This window comes from Salvelinus namaycush, chromosome 20 (genome assembly GCF_016432855.1).
Source record: "Salvelinus namaycush isolate Seneca chromosome 20, SaNama_1.0, whole genome shotgun sequence".
In the NCBI taxonomy this organism is placed as follows: Eukaryota; Metazoa; Chordata; class Actinopteri; order Salmoniformes; family Salmonidae; genus Salvelinus; species Salvelinus namaycush.
In genome coordinates, this window is record NC_052326.1 from 4,120,200 (window position 1) to 4,144,390 (window position 24,191).

At 41.8% G+C, this 24,191-nt stretch overlaps 1 protein-coding gene across 1 annotated transcript in view; it reads right to left on the minus strand.

The window, feature by feature from the left end:
* The window catches only part of fer1l4 (fer-1 like family member 4), a 103,647-nt gene that overhangs the window by 58,588 nt on the left and 20,868 nt on the right, over nt 1-24,191 (minus strand). The window contains exons 13-22 of the mRNA XM_039015590.1: nt 21,666-21,849; nt 18,057-18,243; nt 13,516-13,788; nt 13,223-13,326; nt 12,934-13,042; nt 12,466-12,658; nt 12,213-12,333; nt 11,997-12,097; nt 11,624-11,711; nt 9,604-9,720 (exon numbers count right to left, since the gene is read on the minus strand). Coding sequence (XP_038871518.1) covers nt 9,604-9,720; nt 11,624-11,711; nt 11,997-12,097; nt 12,213-12,333; nt 12,466-12,658; nt 12,934-13,042; nt 13,223-13,326; nt 13,516-13,788; nt 18,057-18,243; nt 21,666-21,849 — 1,477 coding nt within the window. The remainder of the gene's footprint in view (nt 1-9,603; nt 9,721-11,623; nt 11,712-11,996; nt 12,098-12,212; nt 12,334-12,465; nt 12,659-12,933; nt 13,043-13,222; nt 13,327-13,515; nt 13,789-18,056; nt 18,244-21,665; nt 21,850-24,191) is intronic.

Below are 24,191 nucleotides of genomic sequence, written 5' to 3' on the forward strand. Positions count from 1 at the left end.
GTGGACCGCGTTGACTTTCAATGTAGCAACTGCTTGCTTGCGGAGGACTACAGGAGCAAAGTAGCTACTCTTAGCAAGCAAGTAGAAAACCTACATAAGCTACTGGGGAACCCACGCCCACCTACTTTTTATTTTTCTTCCACCCAAGTAGCCGGACGCCGCTCTGGTCTGGTGGAAGTTTTGCCGCCGTGTCGGTTCTCCACAGCCGACTGGGCAGAGCTAGGCAGAGTTCCATCCCGAAGGGGTCTCCCCCTTCCCTGGTGAACAGAGCTGATCTCGATCCAACCAACCAGCCATGGAGGTATGTCACACGCCATGGAAGTCGAAGAAGGCGTCCTCTGGCAACAGGGCTCTCCATGGAGATGTTGACACAGACCAGAAACAGCTTTGGAAGGCGCTGGATCCAGAGGTTCCGGCGCCTTCGTCCTTGGTGGCTTCACAATCAAGATCGGATCCGGAGGTACCTGCGTCTTCGTCCTCGGTTCTGTCTCCCTCTCCGTTGGCTTCTACCTCGGGTTCAGATCCTCGGAGCTCCCAGCCTCACCAGATCGTAAGGCTGCCTGAGAGATCGGCCCATTCAACATCACCAGCTGTCATCATAGGCAGCTCTATGGTGAGAAACATCTCGGCCCCCAAGGCAAAAACCCGGTGCTACCCAGGAGCATGAGTACAGGACATAACAAGGATGCTTACAACTGTTCTATCACAGATGATGGAAGCTGACACTGTCATAGTCCATGTGGGGTCAAACGACATCAGGAGGGCTAGTTCAAAACAGTTGAAAATTGATTTTGTCCCTGATTGAGTCTGTAATACCAACATGTTTCAAGCAGACCACCATAGTCCCTGTGCCCAAGAACACAAAGGCAACCTGTAGCACTTACGTCCGTAGCCATGAAGTGATTTGAAAGGTTGATAATGGCTCACATCAACACCATTATCCCAGAAACCCTAGACCCACTTCAATTTGCATACCGCCCAAACAGATTTACAGATGATGCAATCTCTATTGCACTCCACACTGCCCTTTCCCACCTGAACAAAAGGAACACTTATCTGAGAATGCTATTCATTGACTATAGCTCAGCAACCAACACCATAGTACCCTCAAAGGTCATCACTAAGCTAAGGATCCTGAGACTAAACACCTCCCTCTGCAACTGGATCCTGGACTTCCTGACGGGCCGCCCCCAGGTGGTGAGGGTAGGTAGCAACACATCTGCCACGCTGATCCTCAACACTGGAGCTCCCCAGGGGTGCGTGCTCAGTCCCCTCCTGTACTCCCTGTTCACCCACGACTGCACGGCCAGGCACGACTCCAAAACCATCATTAAGTTTGCAGACAACACAACAGTGTCTGATCATCGACAACGACGAGACAACCTATAGGGAGGAGGTCAGAGACCTTGCCGGGTGGTGCCAGAATAACAACCTATCCCTCAACATAACCAAGACAAAGGAGATGATTGTGGACTACAGGAAAAGGAGGACCAAGCACGCCCCCATTCTCATCAACGGGGCTGTAGTGGAACAGGTTGAGAGCATCAAGTCCCTTGGTGTCCACATCACCAACAAACTGTCATGGTCCAAACACACCAAGACAGTCGTGAAGAGTGCAAGACAAAGCCTATTCCCCCTCAGGAGACTAAAAAGATTTGGAATGGGTCCTGAGATCCTCGAAAGGTTCTACAGCTGCAACATCGAGAGCATCCTGACTGGTTGCATCACTGCCTGGTACAGCAATTGCTCGGCCTCTGACCGCAATGCACTACAGAGGGTAGTGCGTATGGCCCAGTACATCACTGGGGCTAAGCTGCCTGCCATCCAGGACCTCTACACCAGGCGGTGTCAGAGGAAGGCCCTAAAAATTGTCAAAGATCCCAGCCACCCCTTCATAGACTGTTCTCTCTAATACCGCATGGCAAGCGGTACCGGAGTGCCAAGTATAGGACAAAAACGCTTCTCAACATTTTTTACCCCCATGCCATAAGACTCCTGAACAGGTAATCAAATGGCTACCCGGACTATTTGCATTGTGTGCCCCCCCCAACCCCTCTTTTTATGCTGCTGCTACTCTCTGTTTATCACATATGCATAGTCACTTTAACTATACATTCATGTACATACTACCTCAATTGGGCCGACCAACCAGTGCTCCCGCACATTGGCTAACCGGGCTATCTGCATTTTGTCCCCCCACCCACCACCCCCTCTTTTATGCTACTGCTACTCTCTGTTCATTATTATGCATAGTCACTTTAACCATATAATTTTAACCACATACTCCCTCAATCAGCCTGACTAACCAGTGTCTGTATGAAGCCTCGCTACTTTTATAGCCTCGCTACTGTATATAGCCTGTCTTTTCACTGTTGTTTAATTTCTTTACTTACCTATTGTTCACCTAATACCTTTTTTTGCACTATTGGTTAGAGCCTGTAAGTAAGCATTTCACTGTAAGGTTGTATTCGGCGCACATGACAAATAAATGTTGATTTGATTTGATTTAAAGAACTGATTTTAGCATTAATAGTCTCCAAAAGTGATTTTATTTTAATGCAAATGGTCCAGTACCATCGTTGGGCCGCGGGTGTGAAAGATTCAGCAGACTGCTGGCATTACACATCACAAGATTCTCTCCAGGAATGACTGAGTCCATCCAAATCATCTTGGCTCCTGTACTTTGTCCACACATTTCAAGGCTGCGTTAAAACAATGACTTATCAATGACCCAAGACCAGCTCAGTTAATCCCTACCATTGTGACAATGAGTCGTCATAATGCTGCATCAAATGTACATGATCTTAGGGGCACTGGCAAACACAATGTAAGTAATTTAATTGATGTACCCCTAATTGCACCGAATACATCTGTTTATCCTACAGCTATTGTAAGCAGTAATCATGAGCCTATAAACCAGAGTTACACTGTTAGCACTGAGGCGGTGTGCAAAAGTAGGAAGACCACTTTATGCAGCTCACCCTACACTATCAGCTCCAATGTAAATACCATGAGTAGGTCTACCTCTGATAAGCTTCTCAGTATAGCAATAAAAACAATCAAGCAAACCAGAAAAGTGCTAAAAATAGCCATTTGGGCTAGGGGGCAGTATTTTGACGTCTGAATGACAAAGTAAACTGCCTGTTACTCAGGCCCAGGAGCTAGGATATGCATATAATAGGATAGAAAATACTCTAAAGTTTCTAAAACTGTTAAAATAATGTCTGTGAGTATAACAAAACTGATATGGCAGGTGAAAACCATCCAGAAGTGTTTTTAAATAATTCAGCCCACCACTGATTCCAATGGCTGTCATTTTTAGTATGAAGGGAAAACCTCCCAGATTGCAGTTCCTAGGGCTTCCACTAGATGTCAACAGTCTTTAGAAAGAGTTTCAGGCTTGTTTTTGGAAAAATGAGCTTGAATTTGTAGTTTTTTTAAGTGGCTCCCATTTTGTCTGTAGTGTTTTCACACACGTGGATGAGAGCGCGTACTTTGTTGTTTATCTCCGGTAAAGACAATAACGATTCTCCGTCTTAAATTTGATCATTTATTTACGTATTAAGGTACCTGAGGTTTGATTATAAACATTGTTTGACTTGTTTGGAGAAGTTTATTGGTAACGTTTGGGATTCATTTTGTATGCATTTTGAAGGAGGGAAACCGGTGGATTATTGAATGAAGCGCGCCAGCTAAACTGAGTTTTTGGGGATATAAAGAAGGACTTTATCGAACAAAAGGACCATTTGTGATGTAGCTGGGACCTTTTGGAGTGCCAACAGAAGAAGATCTTCAAAGGTAAGGCATTTATTTTATTCCTATTTCTGACTTTTGTGGCGCACCTACCTGGTTGGAAAATGTTTTTAATGCTTTTGTGTGCTGAGCGCTGTCCTCAGATAATCGTATGGTGTGCTTTCGCCGTAAAGCCTTTTTGAAATCTGACACAGCGGCTGGATTAACAAGAAGTTACCCTTTTTTCTGATGTATGACACTTGTATTGTCATGAATGTTAAATATGACTATTTCTGAAATTTGAATTTCACGCTTTGCAATTTCACCAGATGTTGTCGAGGTGGGTCGCTAGCGCCACGTCTAGCCCAAAGAGGTTTTTAACATATGTAGCCTATGAAACAAGGTCCATGAAGTCAATAACTTGCTTGTAACAGATGACATTCATATTCTGACTATCTCTGAAACTTACTTACAGTAGATAATACCTTTGACGATACAGTGGTAGCAATACATGGTTAAAACATCTACCGAAAAGACAGAAATGCCATCGGAGGCAGCGTTGCGGTCTATATTCAGAACCACATCCTGTAAAGCTTACAGACGATCTAATGTTAAATACTGTTGAAGTAATATGGCTACAGGTTCATCTGTCTCACCTAAAGCCCAGTCTTGTGAGAAGCTGCTATAGACCACCAAGTGCTAACAGTCAGTATCTGGATAATATGTGTGAAATGCTTGATAATGTATGTGATATCAACCGAGAAGTATATTTTATGGGTGCTTTAAATAGACTGGCTATCATCAAGCTGCCCACTCAGGAAAAAAACTTCAAACTGTAACCAGTGCCTGCAACCTGGATTAGGTTGTCAGTCACCCTACCAGGGTATTTACAAACGGCACAGGAATGAAATCAACATGTATTGATCACATCTCTACTAATGTTGCAGATATTTGCTTAAAAGCAGTATCCAGACCCATAGAATTTAGTGATCACAATATAGTAGCCATATCTAGGAAAACCAAAGTTCCAAAGGCTGGGCCTAGTGTGTAAGAGGTCATACAATAAGTTTTGTAGTGATTCGTATTTTGTTCTGTGTAATGAGGAGCAACCAGACGCTGCACTTGACACATTTATAAAACTACTTATTCCAGTTACTAATAACCACACACCCATTAAGAAAATGACTGTAAAACGGTTAAATCCCCTTGGATTGATGAGGACTTGAAAAATGGTATGGTTGAGAGGGATGAGGCAAAAGGTATGGCAATTAGGTCTGGCAGCTTAACTGATTGGCAACCATACTGCAAATTAAGAAATCATGTGACTAAACTAAATAAAAATAAACTACAATATGAAACAAAGATAAATCATATAAAGAATGATAGTAAAAAGCTTTGGGTCACCTTAAATTATTATTATTTATTTTTTTATCATATTGATGCTTTTTTAATTTTTACTAACGACATGCCACTAACTTTGAGTAAAGCCAGAGTTTCTATGTATGCGGATGACTCAGCACTATACACGTTAGCTACTACAGCGACTGAAATGTCTGCAACACTCAACAAAGAGCTGCAGTTAGTTTCAGAGTGGGTGGCAAGGAATAAGTTAGCCCTAAATATTTCTAAAACTAAAAGCATTGGAACAAAACACTCATTAAACCCTAAACCCTTTTGTTACAAATCAACATTTGGAGCAAAACACTCACTAAACCCGAAACCTCAACTAAATCGTGTAATAAATCATGTGGAAATTGAACAAGTTGAGATGACTAAACTGCTTGGAGTAACACTAGATTGTAAACTGTCATGGTCAAAACATATTGATGCAGTAGTAGCTAAAATGGGGAGAAGTCTGTCAATAATAAAGCGATGCTCTGCCTTCTTAACAAAACTATCAACAAGGTAGGTCCTACAGGATCTAGTTTTTAATTTTGCTGGACCTCAGGAAGAGTAGCTGCTGCTTTGGCAGCAGGAAGAAGGGAGGAAGAATCTTGCAGAGAAAAGGAAGCCTGTAAATATGCAGCAGCTGGTCAGACTCCCACATATGGGAAAACCTATGACTTCGTTGAAGAAATAAATATAGAGGGAACTACTAGGCCATATACAGCATTCCTCACTGAGTTCCCTGAATTCCTTTCGGACTTCGTAGTCATGGCAGATCATTTTGATGACTTCAATATTCACATGAAAAAGTCCACAGACCCACTCCAAAAAGCTATTGGAGCCATCATCATCGGACAAAACCCACTGTCTCCAAATCTACACATTGCCACATTCAAACCCTGGATCTAGTGTTGTCCCATGGAATAAATATTGTGGATCTAAATGTTTTTCCTCATAAACCTGGACCACCATTTTATTAATTTTGAAATCGTAACAAATAATCTGCTCTGACCCCCAACCAAGGAATATCAAAAGTTGCGCTATAAATTATTGGACAAGCCACAGATTCCAAGACGGCCTTCCAGACTCCCTCCGCCTACCCAAGGACGTCGGAGTACAAACATCTGTCAACTTCTTATGGCTGCAGGTGCAGTATTGAGTAGCTTGGATGAAAGGTGCACAGAGGTGCCCAGAGTAAACGGCCTGCTACTCAGTCCCAGTTGCTAATATATGCATATTATTAGTATATTTGGATAGAAAACACTCTGAAGTTTCTAAAACTGTTTGAATGATGTCTGTGAGTATAACAGAACTCATAAACCCGAGAAAAGATCCAAAAAGGAAGTGGGAAATCTGAGGTTGGTCATTTTTCAACTCATTCACTATTGAAGATACAGTGGGATATGGGTCATGTTGCACTTCCTAAGGCTTCCACTAGATGTCAACAGTCTATAGAACCTTGTCTGATGCTTCTACTGTGAAGTGGATTGGGCCGAATGAGAGGGGAATGAGTCAGAGGTCTGGCAGAATGCTTTGAGCTTGTGACGCTCGTTCATGTGAGAGCGAGCTCTGTGCCATTTGCTTTTCTGAAGACAAAGGAATTCTCTGGTTGGAACATTATTGAAGATTTATGTTAAAAACATCCTAAAGATGGATTCTATACATCGTTTGACATGTTTCTACGGACTGTAACGGAACTTCTTGACATTTCGTCTGCTCCTAGTGAACGCGCTTCATGACTTTGGATTTGTTTACAAAACGCTCTAACAAAAGTAGCTATTTGGACATAAATGATGGACATTTCATGTTATTTCTGACTTCTGTTGACTGCACAATATGGCGGATATCTTTTTGTCTTGATTGGGCTCTGAGTATTGCATGGTTTGCTTTTTCTGTAAAGCTTCTTTTTTTTGGACCCGACACAGCGGTTGCATTAAGGAGAAGTGGATCTTAAATTCCATGTATAACACTTGTATCTTCGATCAATGTTTATTATGAGTATTTCTGGAAATTGATGTGGCTCTCTGCAAAATCACCGGATGTTTTTGGAACTACTGAACATAACGCGCCAATGTATACTGAGATTTTTTGATATAAATATGAACTTTACCGAAGAAAACATACATGTATTGTGTAACATGAAGTCCTATGAGTGTCATCTGATGAAGATCATCAAAGGGTAGTGATTCATTTTATCTCTATTTCTGCTTTTTGTGACTCCTGTCTTTGGCTGGAAAAATGGCTGTGTTTTTCTGTGATTTGGCAGTGACCTAACATAATCGTTTGTGGTGCTTTCGCTGTAAAGCCTTTTTGAAATCGGACACTGTGGTGGGATTAACAACAAGATTACCTTTAAAATGGCATAAGATAAGTGTATATTTGAGGAATTTGAATTATGAGATTTCTGTTGTTTGAATTTGGCGCCCTGCACTTTCACTGGCTGTTGTCATATCGATCCCGTTATCGATCCCCATATCGATCCCGCAGCCATAAGAAGTTAATTTAAAGGCATTCCAGGTGACGACCTCATGAAGCTGGTTGAGAGAATGCCAAGAGTGTGCAATGCTGTCATCAAGGCAAAAGGTGGCTATTTGAAGAATCTCAAATATAAAATATATTTTGATTTGTTTAACACTTTTTTGGTTACTACATGATTCCATATGTGTTATTTCATAGTTCTGATGTCTTCACTATAATTCTACAATGTAGAAAATAGTAAAATAAAGAAAATCCTTTGAATGAGTATGAGTTCTAAAACTTTTGACCGGTAGTGTAAATACAAAATTATGTGGAGTGATGTAAAGCTCGCCGCCATTGGACTCTGGAACAGGGGGAACACGTTCTCTGAAGTGATGAATCACGATTCACCATCTGGCAGTCCGACTGACAAATCTGGGTTTGGCGGATGCCAGGAGAACGATACCTGCCCAAATTTATAGAGCCAACTATAACATTTGGTGAAGGAGGAATAATGGTCTGGGGCTGTTTTTCATGGTTTGGGCTAGGCCCCTTAGTTCCAGTGAAGGGAAATCACTACAGCGTACAATGACATTCTAGACGAGTCTGTGCTTCCAACTTTGTGGCAACAGTTTGGGGAAGGCCCTTCCCTGTTTCAGCATGACAATGCCCCTGTGCACAAAGCAAGGTCCATACAGAAATTGTTTGTTGAAATCTGTGTAGAAGAACTTGACTGGCCTGCACAGAGGCCTGACCTCAACTCCATCGAACACCTTTGGGATGAATTGGTACACCGACTGCGAGCCAGGTCTAATCACCCAACATCAAGTGCCCGACCTCATTAACGTTCTTGTGGCTGAATGGAAGCAAGTCCCCGCAGCAATGTTCCAACATCTAGTGGAAATCCATCCCAGAAGAGTGGAGACAATTATAGCAGCAAAGGGGGCACCAACTCTTTATTAATACCCATGATTTTGGAATGAGATGTTTGACGAGCAGGTGTCCACATACCTTTGGTCATGTAGTGTCTCTCTTTGATTTGGTGCTACCGTATATACCTACACGTAAACTATGATCACAAGACACATGCCTCCATATTGTCCCTAGAATTTTATAAGCAAACAGCTGGAGGCAGGGCTTTCTCCTGTAGAGCTACATTTTTATGGAATGCTCTACCTATCCAGGTGAGTTACGCAGACTCGGTCTCGACCTTTAAGTCTTTACCGAAGACTCATCTCTTCAGTAAGTTCTATGATTGAGTGTAGTCTGGTCCAGTGGTGCGAAGGTGAATGGCAAGTGACGAACCGCCCTTGCTGTCTCTGCCTGGCCGTCTCCCCTCTCTACTGGGATTCTCTGCCTCTGAACCTATTAAGGGGGCTGAGTCACTGGCTTACTAGTGCTCTTCCATGCCGTCCCTAGGAGGGATGCATCACACCAGGTTTTCTTCACTATACACTATACTTGAGTGGGTTGAGTCACTGACGTGATCTTCCTGTCCGGTTTTGTGCCCCCTCGGGCTCGTGCGGTGGAGGAGAATTTTGTGGGCTATGCTCAGCCTTGTCTCAGGGTAGTAAGGTGGCGGTCTGTTGATATCCTTTTAGTGGTGTGGAGGCTGTGCTTTGGCAAAGTGGGTGGGGTTATATCCTGCCTGGATGGCCCTATCCGGGGGGTATTGTCAAACTCAGTGTCCACAGACCCCCCCTGTGTCTCAGCCTCCAGTATCTATGCTGCAATAGTCTATGTGCCGGTGGGCTAGGGTCAGTCTATTCTATTTGGTGAAATTGTCCTGTCTTATCTGGTGTCCTGTGTGAACTTAAGTATGCTCTTAATTCTCCCATTTCTCTCTCTTTCTCTCCCCTCCCAGAGGACCTGAGCATTAGGACCATGCCTCAGGACTATCTGGCCTAATTACTCCTGGCTGTCCCCTTTGTGGCATCTGCTGATGTAAAAAGGGCTTTATAAATACATTTGTTTGAATTCGATTGAAAGACCCAATCCCACCCCTGCAAAGCCCTCGCTTCGACTCACTTCTTTCGTCAGGAGTTGGAGCCTCTTTAGGATCCTCTTGGTGTCTGTCAGTCTTTCCTTCACTGTACGTCTGGTCACCTTCCGCCTCACTCGCAGAGACTGCTTGGCTAGGACAATCTGAGGAAAGAGATGTATATATTTACATTAAAAAAAGATAAAACAGTACAACATACAGTGGGGCAAAAAAGTATTTAGTCAGCAACCAATTGTGCAAGTTCTCCCACTTAAAAAGATGAGAGAGGCCTGTAATTTTCATCATAGGTACACTTCAACTATGACAGACAAAATGAGAAAAAAAATTCCAGAAAATCACATTGTAGGATTTTTAATAAATGTATTTGCAAATTATGGTGGAAAATAAGTATTTGGTCAATAACAAAAGTTTCTCAATACTTTGTTATATACCCTTTGTTGGCAATGACAGAGGTCAAACGCTTTCTGTAAGTCTTCACAAGGTTTTCACACACTGTTGCTGGTATTTTGGCCCATTCCTCCATGCAGATTTCCTCTAGAGCAGTGATGTTTTGGGGCTGTTGCTGGGCAACACGGACTTTCAACTCCCTCCAAAGATTTTCTATGGGGTTGAGATCTGGAGACTGGCTAGGCCACTCCAGGACCTTGAAATGCTTCTTACGAAGCCACTCCTTTGTTGCCCGGGCGGTGTGTTTGGGATCATTGTCATGCTGAAAGACCCAGCCACGTTTCATCTTCAATGCCCTTGCTGATGGAAGGAGGTTTTCACTCAGAATCTCACGATACATGGCCCCATTCATTCTGTCCTTTACACGGATCAGTCGTCCTGGTCTCTTTGCAGAAAAACAGCCCCAAAGCATGATGTTTCCACCCCCATGCTTCACAGTAGGTATGGTGTTCTTTGGATGCAACTCAGCATTCTTTGTCCTCCAAACACGACGAGTTGAGTTTTTACCAAAAAAGTTCTATTTTGGTTTCATCTGACCATATGACATTCTCCCAATCTTCTTCTGGATCATCCAAATGCTCTCTAGCAAACTTCAGATGGGCCTGGACATGTACTGGCTTAAGCAGGGGGACACGTCTGGCACTGCAGGATTTGAGTCCCTGGCGGCGTAGTGTGTTACTGATGGTAGGCTTTGTTACTTTGGTCCCAGCTCTCTGCAGGTCATTCACTAGGTCCCCCCGTGTGGTTCTGGGATTTTTGCTCACCATTCTTGTGATCATTTTGACCCCACGGGGTGAGATCTTGCGTGGAGCCCCAGATCGAGGGAGATTATCAGTGGTCTTGTATATCTTCCATTTCCTAATAATTGCTCCCACAGTTGATTTCTTCAAACCAAGCTGCTTACCTATTGCAGATTCAGTCTTCCCAGCCTGGTGCAGGTCTACAATTTTGTTTCTGGTGTCCTTTGACAGCTCTTTGGTCTTGGCCATAGTGGAGTTTGGAGTGTGACTGTTTGAGGTTGTGGACAGGTGTCTTTTATACTGATAACAAGTTCAAACAGGTGCCATTAATACAGGTAACGAGTGGAGGACAGAGGAGCCTCTTAAAGAAGAAGTTACAGGTCTGTGAGAGCCAGAAATCTTGCTTGTTTGTAGGTGACCAAATACTTATTTTCCACCATAATTTGCAAATAAATTCATAAAAAATCCTACAATGTGATTTTCTGGATTTTTTTTCTCATTTTGTCTGTCATAGTTGAAGTGTACCTATGATGAAAATTACAGGCCTCTCTCATCTTTTTTAAGTGGGAGAACTTGCACAATTGGTGGCTGACTAAATGCTTTTTTGCCCCACTGTATAACATTATTACACCACTACATATCTACAATACAAAATGCATAATACCGCCATACAACAATATTACAATGTACGTGTGTGTAGAGTGCGTATGCATGTGTCTGTACCTGTGTGTGTCTCTTCATAGATACCATATCACAGGATAGAAACAGAGTATCGATATAATCCGTGAGAATTGTGTTTATAATGTGGATTGAGATAATAACGGATGAGATTAGTGGCTCATGTTTTTGCCTCACTCACAATGTTCTTCTTGATAAACTCCTTGCGGAATTTGTCCAGGTTGTTGCGCTTCGCCGGTGTCTTCCTATCTGAGTTGGCGTTGTACTGCCTTCAGGGCAGGGAGAGACATGGTCATTTTTATTATTAAATAGTTTTATTTATTTTACCTTTATTTTACCAGGTAAGCTGACTGAGAACACATTCTCATATAAAGCAACGACCTGGGGAATAGTTACAGGGGAGAGGAGGGGGGATGAATGAGCCAATTGTCAGCTGGGGATGATTGGTAAACATTTAAAAGCATCATGGTAACCTACTGTAAGCAATTGACTAAAATGCTACAGGTTGTCCACTTGTTGTTTCCAAATGCTGAGATGGTATTGTGGCAACTCACTTGCAACTCGTGACAAACTCCAAAAGCACCTCCCGTAAGCGCTCCTTGGCATTGCTCCTTGGTCTCTTTAGAAGTTTCTCCACCTCATCAATGCCATATTCCTAATGAAGAGGGAACAGCCCTCAACATCAGTATCTTTGCGGCTTCCAGGGAACCGATGGAGATCAGGTCACAAGTTAAGCACAGGTTACAGTATTTAGATCTGAGATCACTTACCAGCCTATCAGCCATCTTGTGCAGCCAGTTGACATTGTGGTAACGGAAGCAGTGGTCCTCGAAATGGGTCCACAGAAACATACAAGGCTTCTCATATACCATCGGGACACAGCTAAATGATCTGTAAATGTAAAAAAAAAATAAAAAAAATAAGATTTACACTGCCCTGGTATCTATCTGGAAGATGGCTGGGGTGCATCCATTGTTAGTTTGTCTGTTGATATTTTATCAGATGAATAAGACTTTGAGTTACCTGTCATACTCAGTAAACTGTGGTCTTCTCGGAGCAGTGATAGAACTGTCCTGTGACCCAGGGCTTGGAATATCCTCCCTCTCCAGTTCATCTTCTGATGATTCCAACAGAGACTGTCTCTCACTGCTTAGATCCTCTCTGCTCTGACTCTTCTTTGGATTCACTACCACCTCTGCTGCCTTACCGTAGTTCCCTGTTCACATCCAAAAATACACAACACACAGACTATATCTCAGTGAAAAGACCTTGACAAAATCCATGTTTGATAGAAAAACAATTATGGGCACTGAAAAGTGAACCTGTATTGCAACACTTCAAGGTGGATGTAACTGCACCACCAGGGGCAGATTTCAGTAATGTATTTCATTACATAGGTTATAGTTAGATGATTGCTAATTAACTTGGCACTAATCCCAGCAATGTCTAGTTTCTTATCTTGAAAAAGTGGGCAAAATGTCACAGTATTACCAATGGACAACTCAAAGGTCACTGGCTTGCTTCCAATGATGGGATCAATCATGGTCACTTCAAAGAGGGATGCGAACAGCAAAAATTCTTCCTTTTCTCCAAAGAAATTCTGTAAGACAAAATGAGACAAGTTGTCAAATACACCAGGCAGTCTTCTGTAACAAGAACACAAGAAGAGGGGTCTTAAGTACTCAAACTTAAACAATCAGGCACTAATAATGCAGCAAATGGTATGCCAGAGTGGGTTTATTATCGTGTTAGGTTTCTGGGGGATGTAGGCGGTGCTGACCTCAGGCAAGGGATGAATCTCCTCCACCTCCACAGTCACAGCCCCGGGTACCTCTGTACCTGCCTCCTCAGACTCCTCTGCAGGCCCCCCAGAGCCTGGTGCTGCTACACATCACACCAACAACAACAAATCACCAAAGCTTGCAGAACAACCCATCCCTTCCTATGCTTAGCCTTTAACTGATGGCACCGCACTATACCATAAAACAACATCACACAGACCAACTAACAACATACTAAACTGCAATCAAAAATACAACAACCATTGTAACTTGTACAATAACTGTTTGCTACCTTCTTGCTTCTTTTCCTTGGACTTCCGGCTTTTCTTCTTGAGGGAGAGCTTGCCAAGGGCGCTCCTGGCACCGGCTGTGGCCTTGCTGTTCTCCCCGGCAGCAGTGTTGGGGGAGGAGTAGACCTCCACACTGAGAGACAGCAGCATGCGGCCCCGGTAGAAGATGCCCTCGCTCAGACCTTCGTTCAGAACCTGGTGGATGTCGCCCAGGGCAGAGTTCTGAGGGGAGCCGTACAGGTTGATCCAGGACGGGCCAAAGGTGGGGTTGAACCCTGGAGAGGATGGAAAGGATGAACCCAGGGAGACCACACCAGAGAGAGGGGAATGATAATGTCATTACTGAGAGATACAGTATAATTGACAGATGGATGTTTACATCAAATTTGTAATAGACAGGACCAAAGACGGTAACACCTCCTACAAATACCATCTCCATCATGCATTATAAGTGCATTAATGTTATGAGCTATGCATAATGCAATATAATACACAGCATAATAATTCCGTTATGTAATTTTATCATACAGCATTATGAACAGGCAAAATTTTGCCTAATTAACATTGTGATACATATTTGTTGAGGAAGAGGGTGGAATGTGAATATATCCCTTGATTATAATTTTTATAAGGCATTATGACAGTACATATTGTATTATACATGGGTGGAAATGGGGGGGGGGGGGGGGGGGGGGCGGGTTCTGGGAGTGAAATCCCAGGGAGAACACTGGGAAATCCTTTTGACATGCAAAAAGAAATGGGAATTCTACATTGAATTCAATTAGTGAAATAATTTTGATTCGTAAGAATTGGTTCCCAGAGTATTTTTTTTCTCCATTTCCACCCCTGATTATACATCTTTATCCGCAGTTATAAACAACCGTGTTGTGCATGCATAGCATTATGCAGATTAGAATATAAATGTGCATTATAAAGAAGTTATTATAAGGTAAGTGTTACTTAAGACAATTCCTATATTTTTATAGTAAATCCCTTCCCCCAAGAAAAACCTTTATCATTCTGTCGATAGTAGCTTTGGACCGCAACATGGATCTTGACAGGACATTGGGCTTAGATGTATCATAGTTGTGCGAAGCTCCAGTGCCTGGCGTCTGAAATCAATACAGACCTAAAGTATACCGTTTCACCCCAAAAATGTTTCCTGTCAACAAAGGCATATTCATAATCTCCAAGAACAATACTTACCACCAGGCAACATGTTCAACTCTGACTCATTAGATACATTTAGATTATATAAATCGTATCAAAACATGCTTAGTACTGTTAGAAAGGTAAGAACCATGGGATTCTGATACAGGTGTCACCCACAACTTGACTATTACAGAGCCAGAGCAACAGCATGCAAAGAAAAGCTATTTATTATTTTTTTTTTTTACATTTTTGTCACCATGTTGGGGAATTTTTTGTTGTTGAAAGTCTAGGTTTTAAATAAAATATCTCACTAACTTAGGGTGACCACATTTAAAATACCCAAATGGGGGACAACAGGATGATATTGTGGGACATTCGTGGGCCAGTGTATCCAACATGAATAATTTTTAGAAGCAGCACTCCCCCCGTTGGAAGATGCATAAAACGCATACATATATTGCAACGTCTGCCTATGCCCAAACATAGTAAAAAAATATATTTAAAATAATAAGACATCCTCAAACCCCAAATAAGGCATACCTAATTTCAAAATGATAATTCTTCACGTTTTGCTGTGAAACATCCAAGCTACATCTGCATGCCAATCATTTGATCTCAATCATTTTTATGGGAATATGCATTTAGATCTTCTTGGAATTACTGTTTTGTAAGCCAATTAGAGCAGATGGCGTTAACAAACTATATAGCCTTTATGTATTTTGTTTAAATTAAAGCACATTCTGCCTAGTGGCGCACACTGCTGAGTTTTGGACGCATGCAAATAATTTCTGGACTATACGGCTAACCATCCTAAAATATAATTAGAAACGAGGTGGTGTTTTTGATGTAACAGTAAGGCTATGCTATTATATCTGATTCTGTTATGTAGAACACTCATAATCATTATGTGATCTTCCAAGACATTGATTCAGCTTTGATCTAACTTTACTAAATGAGCACCATTGTGAGGGTGCAGTGCGCTCCAGGAGCATCACACCCCTGTTCCTGCTGCACCAAACAAGCTAATTGATGAGCACCAAGTACTACTATTTTGCCTTGCACAAAATTTGGTGATACAGAAACGAGAGACAGCGTGTGGCTGTTTTATGAAAATCTGGGAATATTTAGCCAAGGAAATATTTCTGGTTGGTCTCAGGGAATGTAAAACAGTTAGGAATGGAGACGTTCAAAATGGGATTGAGTAAAGCAGCAGCAAATATGTTGAATGAGCAACTAATGAGCATGGAGAGCCTCACAAGTTTGACAAAATTAACTTGTCTTTCAGTCTAAAATGTACTTACTTTAGTAGCTCTTAGTCAGAAGTAACTGTCCTCTCCAAATTTTGCTGGAATTTCAACCTGGACTCAGGGTTAGGTAACATAGTAAACCAAATGTAGTAACCAAAAAAGTGTTAAAACAAATCAAAATATATGATATATTTGAGATTCGTCAAAGTAGCCACCCTTTGTTTTGATGACAGCTTTGCACACTCTTGGCATTTTCTCAACCAGCTTCATGAGGAAGCCGGAATGCATTTCGATTAACAGGTGTGCCTTGTTAATTTGTGGAATTCCTTTCCTTAATGCGTTAGAGCCAATCAGTTGTGTTGTGACCAGGTAGGGGTGGTATACAGATGATAGTCCTATTTGGTAAAACACCAAGTCCATATTATGGCAAGAACAGCTCAAATATGCAAAGAGAAACGACAGTCCATCATTACTTTAACACATAAAGGTCAGTCAATACGGAAAATTTCAAGAACTTTGTGCAGTTTAAAAAAACGTAAAACGCTATGAAGAAACTGTCTCTGGGAAGTCCCAGAGTTACTTCTGCTGCAGAGGATAAGTTCATTAGAGTTAACTGCACCTCAGACTGCAGTCAAAATAAATGCCTCACAGAGTTCAAGTAACAGACACATCTCAACATCAACTGTTCAGAGACTGCGTGAAGCAGGCCTTCATGGTCAAATTGCTGCAAAGAAACAACTAATAAAGGACACCAATAAGAAGAAGAGACTTGCTTGGGCCACGAGCAATGGACATTAGACCGGTGGAAATCTGTCCTTTGGTCTGATGATTCTAAATTTGAGGATTTTGGTTCCAACCGCCGCGTCTTTGTGAGACGCAGAGTAGATGAACAGATGATCTCCGCATGTGTAGTTCCCACCGTGAGGCATGGAGGAGGAGGTGTGAAGGTTTAGGGGTGCTTTGCTGAGGACACTGTGTGTGATTTATTTATAATTCAAGAAACACTTAACCAGCATGGCTACCACAGCATTCTGCAGCGATACGCCATCCCATCTGGTTTGCGCTTAGCATCCAGCCAAAGTTACTAACCACTTTTGGAGCTAACTGGGACTCTCAAATTGTATCCTAATGTCGACAGCAGATAAAAGTTGTATTCATAACATGAATAACTTAGCTAATATACTTTTTTTTTAATAAGTTATATTAACTGGCTAGCTAGCTAGTGTTAGCAACATTGGGTGGTCAATAAGACTGAGCGCTAGCTAACCAGCTGAGCTAGCAAACAATGTAACAAAAGTATAATTTCGGATTCTAAAAAATATTCCAGGAATATTTCAGGAATCCCAGTAGCATGTACCCCTGGTGCACTGTTTAATTATTTAGCCATTTAAACAATTCGTTTTTTGGATGACAATGTATCAATTTTTGCAATGCCCTCAATGGCTTCCATGCGTTTAAAATGTAAGCTTGTCCAAGGTGTCGGACTCAACAACAGTTGATTGGTTGCCACAAATTCTGGGGCGCGGCTTAGCATAGGGTAAATCACTATTCTAAAAGGATTGTAGATTTTTTTTAAGAGGGAAAAAAAGTGACATCTTTTAACTCATGGTGGCGCTCTAAACATGTACAGTTCCCATAGGTGTAGGGCTTGTACAACGAGCCATGCCTTAATCTTTCGTATTACAGGAACTACAGTACATAGAAGAAAAACTGAAGTCGTAACCTTTTCACTGATGTAATCAGATCTCATGTCTAATTCCCAGTGCGTCCACTAACCGCAGTAGCAGATCACATGACGTGACTTTGCCACTTGAAACCAGATGTGTCTGGTTTCATCTGGTTTGGGTAGCGAACTGAACTGATTTTCAAGCCTGTCAATTTAAAACTGCCTGGTGGGAAGTATTGTTCCTAGAGATTATGGATATGCCTTTGTTGAAGGGATTTTTGGGGGGATGAAACCGTTCACACTTTAGGTCTGTACTGATTTCGGACGGCAGGCACTGTCACCTCACGCAACTAGGATCCATCTAAGCCCAAAGTCCCATCAATATCCTAGTTGTGGTCAGGATCCAACTTGTGGTAAGAAGCTATGGCGATAGTAGTCTGCTAAAAAGAGAGTTTAGGTCTTCTGCTGCAGACGCTACCATTTCTGTTGGGGTTGGAGATTTGCTGCATGTCAAGAAAGTGTGTCCCCACTGCCACATCGCCAATGTTGGCATCATCCAGGATCTGCACTTTGATTCGCCGGGCAAGGGGAGGAAACTGCTCGATGAAAGAGATCTGCTCATTCCACTCAGGAGTGTTGGTGTTGGACTCCACTGACGTCTCACCCTTTAATAAAAAGCAGTATTTCTCAATTGAAGCAGTCCATTGATACATTCACATACTGTAGGTCTTACAATTAAATTATAAAAATCAGGCTAGTTTCATTTTAGATAAAGGTTAATTATTTGATTTTAAAAAACTCCCAAAAGCCGGAGAGCGGTTTAGTGCTATTGTAATCCTAGTCTTACAGTACATCAAGAGAAGGAATGCAGTAAAGGAAATATAGGGTTGTGCCATGATGTGAATGAGGTGACAAGGCAGCCACAGTGACACACTCCATTTGTTTGGAAACAGTGGTGTGTTTGCCATTACCTTACCAGGAAAGGCAGAGTGTACTGTACAAATAAAGGGACCACAACCCAGTAAACAAATAGTGGATGTATTGTAAGAGTGTGTGTTGTTGGGAGTTGAGTCATAGAAACACAAGCATATCACAGGGAGGACATAGATGGCGTGTATGACACCAGGCGGGTAGAGTTGAGAGGAACTCAAATAAGGAAGAGACATCCCATATTAAAAAATATTACAGTTTAGTATATAATACTGCTGTACTTACTAGAGAAGTATGTAGTATACTGTAGAATACTATACTACACACTGTAGTGTCCCTCGTTCATGTGTAGTACTTACTATTGACACATTGGATCCTGGTCTGCTTAAGTGTGCAACGCCCATCAATGTTGGCTTGATAACCCACATTTTTAAATTAACATTGTTGTCAAGAAATATTCCAAAAGTATGGAAATCAGCTCTTGTGCTGAGACTCCATTATGTTTAATTAGGCATTCCAGTTAAGAACAAATTCTTATTTACAATGAAAGCCTACCCCGGCCAAACCCTAATCCGGACGACGCTGGGCCAATTGTGCGCAGCCCTATGGGACTCCCAATCATGTCCGGTTGTGATACAGCCTGGAATAGAACCAGGGTCTATAGTGACGCCTCTAGCACTGAGATGCAGTGCCTTAGACTGCTGCGCCACTCTGGGCCCTAATTATAGCCCCATTTAAGGCTTCGTTGTCTAGCTAAGATTCTTGAATCCTTGGTATATGTACAACTTTTCTCTTTTCTATCTGAGAAATGTATTTTGAATGTAAACCAATCAGGGTTTAGGCCTAGGCATAGCACTATTACAGCAATCACTTTAGTTGTTAATGATCTTGTCAATGATTTAGACACTAAAATGAAATGTGCTGCTTTGTTTGTGGACCTGTCAAAATCTTTTGATACTATTGAACATTTTATTAAATAAGTTGTCCTCGATAGGCCTGAGCTGTGACGCCTGTTCATGGTTTCATGATTATCTTAGTGACAGATCTCACGCCATCGTGATTGATGGGGTTAAAGGAAAACTCCACCCAAAAACAATATTTTTCTATTTCTTTAGAAAACGTGATTGCTGACAAGCAAAACATTCTTGGGGACTATGTCAACAATGGACTAATGAAACAAATACCAAAAGATCGTTTTGGGTGGAATTTTCCTTTAAGTCCGAATTTCTTGAAGTACGTAAAGGTGTTTCGTGGGGTTGAAACTAGAACTTCTTCTTTTCATTTTTTATATAAATGCTAATGGTCAATCAAAATGTAATTTAATCTATATGCAGATGATACTATTATGTACGCAATTTACCCAACTGCTGACCTGGCTGTGGCAAGACTACAGTCTGATTTTTCAGTTGTAGGAAGTCCTTACTGATTTAAAACTCGTACTTAATACGTGCAAAACAAATACGTTGTTTTCAAGTTCATGTAAGATTGTCTCAGCTGGATTACATCTTTACTCATCGGATGGTTCTTTAATCGAACGAGTCCCTGCATACAAATGCCTTGGTATGTAGAATGACAATGATTTATTGTTTAAAAAACATACGACTGAGCTTGTTTTAGAAACTAAGATTTAAAGTGTTTTTTTCTTTTTTACAGAAACAGATGTTGTCTCTCTCTAGTCAGCAGGAAGCAGATTGTGCAGTCAATCTTTCTACCTGGTCTTGATTATGGTGATACTATTTATCAAAGTGCAGCTGCTTTTAATTGTAAACCCTTGGATGCCGTTTTATCACAGGAGACAGTTGTAGCCTAGTGGTTAGAGTGTTGGGCCAGACACCGAAAGGCTGCTAGATCGAATCCCCGAGCTGACAAGGTAAAAATCTGTCGTTCTGCCCCTGAACAAGGCAGTTAACCCACTCTTCCTAGGCCGTCATTGTAAATAAGAATTTGTTCTTAACTGACTTGCCTAGTTAAATAAAAAAATGTAATAAAAAATTGACACCCTGTCAAAATAAAGGTTAAATAAAAAATACAAAAATAAAAACTATAGAATGTTGCAGTATATTGTAGAACATCCACACAAAACAATCACTGTAGTATATACTACAGTAATGTCCAAAACCTACTTACAGGTTATAGAAAATGTGCTATTTTAGTATTTCTCCAGTAGGTTTCCTGAAGGAGAAAGCCTCCACTTCTATGTCACATATAATAAAACAAAAACACTACAGTAAATACTACAGTATACTACAGTCCGCAAAAACACTACATTACACAATAGTATATACTACAGTTCTTTTATTTATTTATTTTATTATTTATACTATAGTTAACTGTTAACTGTAAATACTACAGTATACTACAAAAACTAATACTACAGTTCTTTTATTTATTTATTTTATTATTTATACTATAGTTAACCGTTAACTGTTAACTGTAAATACTACAGTATACTACAAAAAGACTACATTACACTATAGTATATACTACAGTTATTTTATTTATTTATTTATTTTATTATTTATACTATAGTTAACTGTTAACTGTTAACTGTAAATACTACAGTATACTACAAAAACACTACATTACACTATAGTATATACTACAGTTCTTTTATTTATTATTTATACTATAGTTTACTGTTAACTGTAAATACTACAGTATACTACAAAAACACTACATTAATTACTATAGTATATATTGAAGTTTTATTTTATTTATTTATACTACAGTAAAGTCAGCAAAAACACTACAGTACAGCAAAAACACTACAGTGAATACTACAGTACTTAAATGCAGGGCTCATCTGCAAAATAGGCCATTAAATAAATGTTTTTCTTAAAATTGTATACTACAGTATTTTCTCATGTGAACTGGCACAACAAAGAAAACCCTGCACTAATGACTGAATAAACAAAACCAACAAAACCATTTAATAGACTATTTGTTATATGAATGCGACCGAAATTGATTTGATATACATTATTTCTAGCATATATCCAACAGATTGGGGTCAATTCCATTTAAATTCAGTCAATTCAGGAAGTAAATTTTCCTCATGACGAAAATGGAATTGGAATTTCAGTTTACTTCCTGAATTGACAGAATTGAAATGGAATTGATCAAAACCTTGTTATTCAAAATCTAAAAGAACCTGTACCTGTTGGCCTGCGAATGTGACCTGCACGTAAGGGTCAATGAAGACCTTCTTGTCCCCCATCATCTTAGAGAAGCTACCCAGGAAGCCAGCGCTCATACTGGGTAAACCTTCTGCCTTGTAGATCTTCACCAGGAACTTAGCCCAAGGCCTCTCCATTGGCATTCTCTTGGGCAAGAGCAGGTTCCTACACAGAGAGGAAAGCAACATGAGCCCAATTTCAATTCAAATCAATACAACTTAAGTTATCCTCTCAGAGGCAATTAAGAAAGAAAAATCCAGGAATAGTGAGCAGTTTTAGCTTTCCTGCATCAATACTTTTTTGTTGTTGAATTAATTAACAATACGGGCAGAAGAAAAATAAAATGGGAAATCAGCCAATGAATTCAAGTAATAAACACAGCAAAAAAAGAAACATCCCTTTTTCAGGACCCTGTCTTTCAAAGACAATTCATAAAAATCTGAATAACTTCACAGATCTTCATTGTAAAGGGTTTAAACACTGTTTCCCATGCTTGTTCAATGAACCATAAACAATTAATGAACATGCACCTGTGGAACGGTCGTTAAGACACTAACAGCTTACAGACGGTAGGCAATTAAGGTTACAGTTATGAAAACTTAGGACACGAAAGAGGCCTTTCTACTGACTCTGAAAAACACCAAAAGAAAGATGCCCACGGTCCCTGCTCATCTGCGTGAATGTGCCTTAGGCATGCTGCAAGGAGGCATGAGGACTGCAGATGTAGCCAGGGCAATAAATTGCAATGTCCGTACTGTGAGACGCCTAAGACAGCGCTACAGGGAGACAGGACGGAAAGCTGATCGTCCTCGCAGTGGCAGACCACGTGTAAAAACACCTGCACAGGATCGGTTCATCCGAACATCACACCTGCGGGACAGGTACAGGATGGCAACAACAACTGCTTGACCTACACCAGGAACGCACAATCCCTCCATCAGTGCTCAGACTGTCCGCAATAGGCTGAGAGAGGCTGGGCTGAGGGCTTGTAGGCCTGTTGTAAAGCAGGTCCTCACCAGACATCACCGGCAACAACGTCGCCCTACGGGCACAAACCCAACGTCACTGGACTAGACAGTACTGGCAAAAAGTGCTCTTCACTGATGAGTCGCGGTTTTGTCTCACCAGGGGTGATGGTCGGATTCGTGTTTATCGTCAAAGGAATGAGCGTTACACAGAGGCCTGTACACTGGAGCGGGATCGATTTGGAGGTGGAGGGTCCGTCATGGTCTGGGGCAGTGTGTCACAGCATCATCGGACTGAGCTTGTTGTCATTGCAGGCAATCTCAACGCTGTGCGTTACAGGGAAGACATCCTCCTCCCTCATGTGGTACCCTTCCTGCAGGCTCATCCTGACATGACCCTCCAGCATGACAATGCCACCAGCCATACTGCTCGTTCTGTGCGTGATTTCCTGCAAGACAGGAATGTCAGTGTTCTGCCATGGCCAGCGAAGAGCCCGGATCTCAATCCCATTGAGCACGTCTGGGACCTGTTGGATCGGAGGGCTAGGGCTAGGGCCATTCCCCCCAGAAATGTCCGGGAACTTGCAGGTGCCTTGGTGGAAGAGTGGGGTAACATCTCACAGCAAGAACTGGCAAATCTGTTGCAGTCCATGAGGAGGAGATGCACTGCAATACTTAATGCAGCTGGTGGCCACACCAGATACTGACTGTTACTTTTGATTTTGCTCAGGGACACATTATTCCATTTCTGATAGTGTCACGTTCCTTACCTGTTTTCCTTGTTTTTGTATGTGTTTAGTTGGTCAGGGCGTGAGTTGGGGTGAGCATTCTATGTTATGTGTTTCTATGTTGGGTTAAATGTGTTGCCTGATATGGTTCTCAATTAGAGGCAGGTGTTTGACGTTTCCTCTGATTGAGAACCATATTAAGGTAGGCTGTTCTCACTGTTTGTTTGTGGGTGATTGTTCCTGTGTCTGTGTCTGTTTGCACCACACGGGACTGTTTCGTTTGTTCGTTCGTTTGGCTAGTCTTTCCTGTTCGTGCGTTCTTCGTGTCTATGTAAGTTCTCAAGTTCAGGTCTGTCTACGTCGTTTTGTTGTTTTGTTTCTATTCAAGTGTTCTTCGTATGTTCGTCTTTGCTTTAATAAATATTCATTATGTCTACATACCTCGCTGCGTGTTGGTCCGATCCATGCTCCTCCTCGTCCGAGGAGGAGGAATATGACGAACGTTACAGAATCACCCACCTACCAAGGACAAAGCGGCGTGGGAGAAAGCAACAGCGATCGCAGGATTCATGGACATGGGAGGAAATATTGGATGGTAAAGGTCCATGGGCACAGCCAGGAGAATATCGCCGCCCTCGTGAAGAGCTGGAGGCAGCTAAAGCCGAGAGGCGGCGGTATGAGGAGGCAGCACGGAAGCAAGAGAAGGATCTGGGCTACACTACGTGGGAGGAGATCGACAGGTGGGGGAGATCGACAGGTGGGCGATCGACCCAAGGAGAGTGCCGGAGCCCGCCTGGGATTCTCTGGCGCAGTG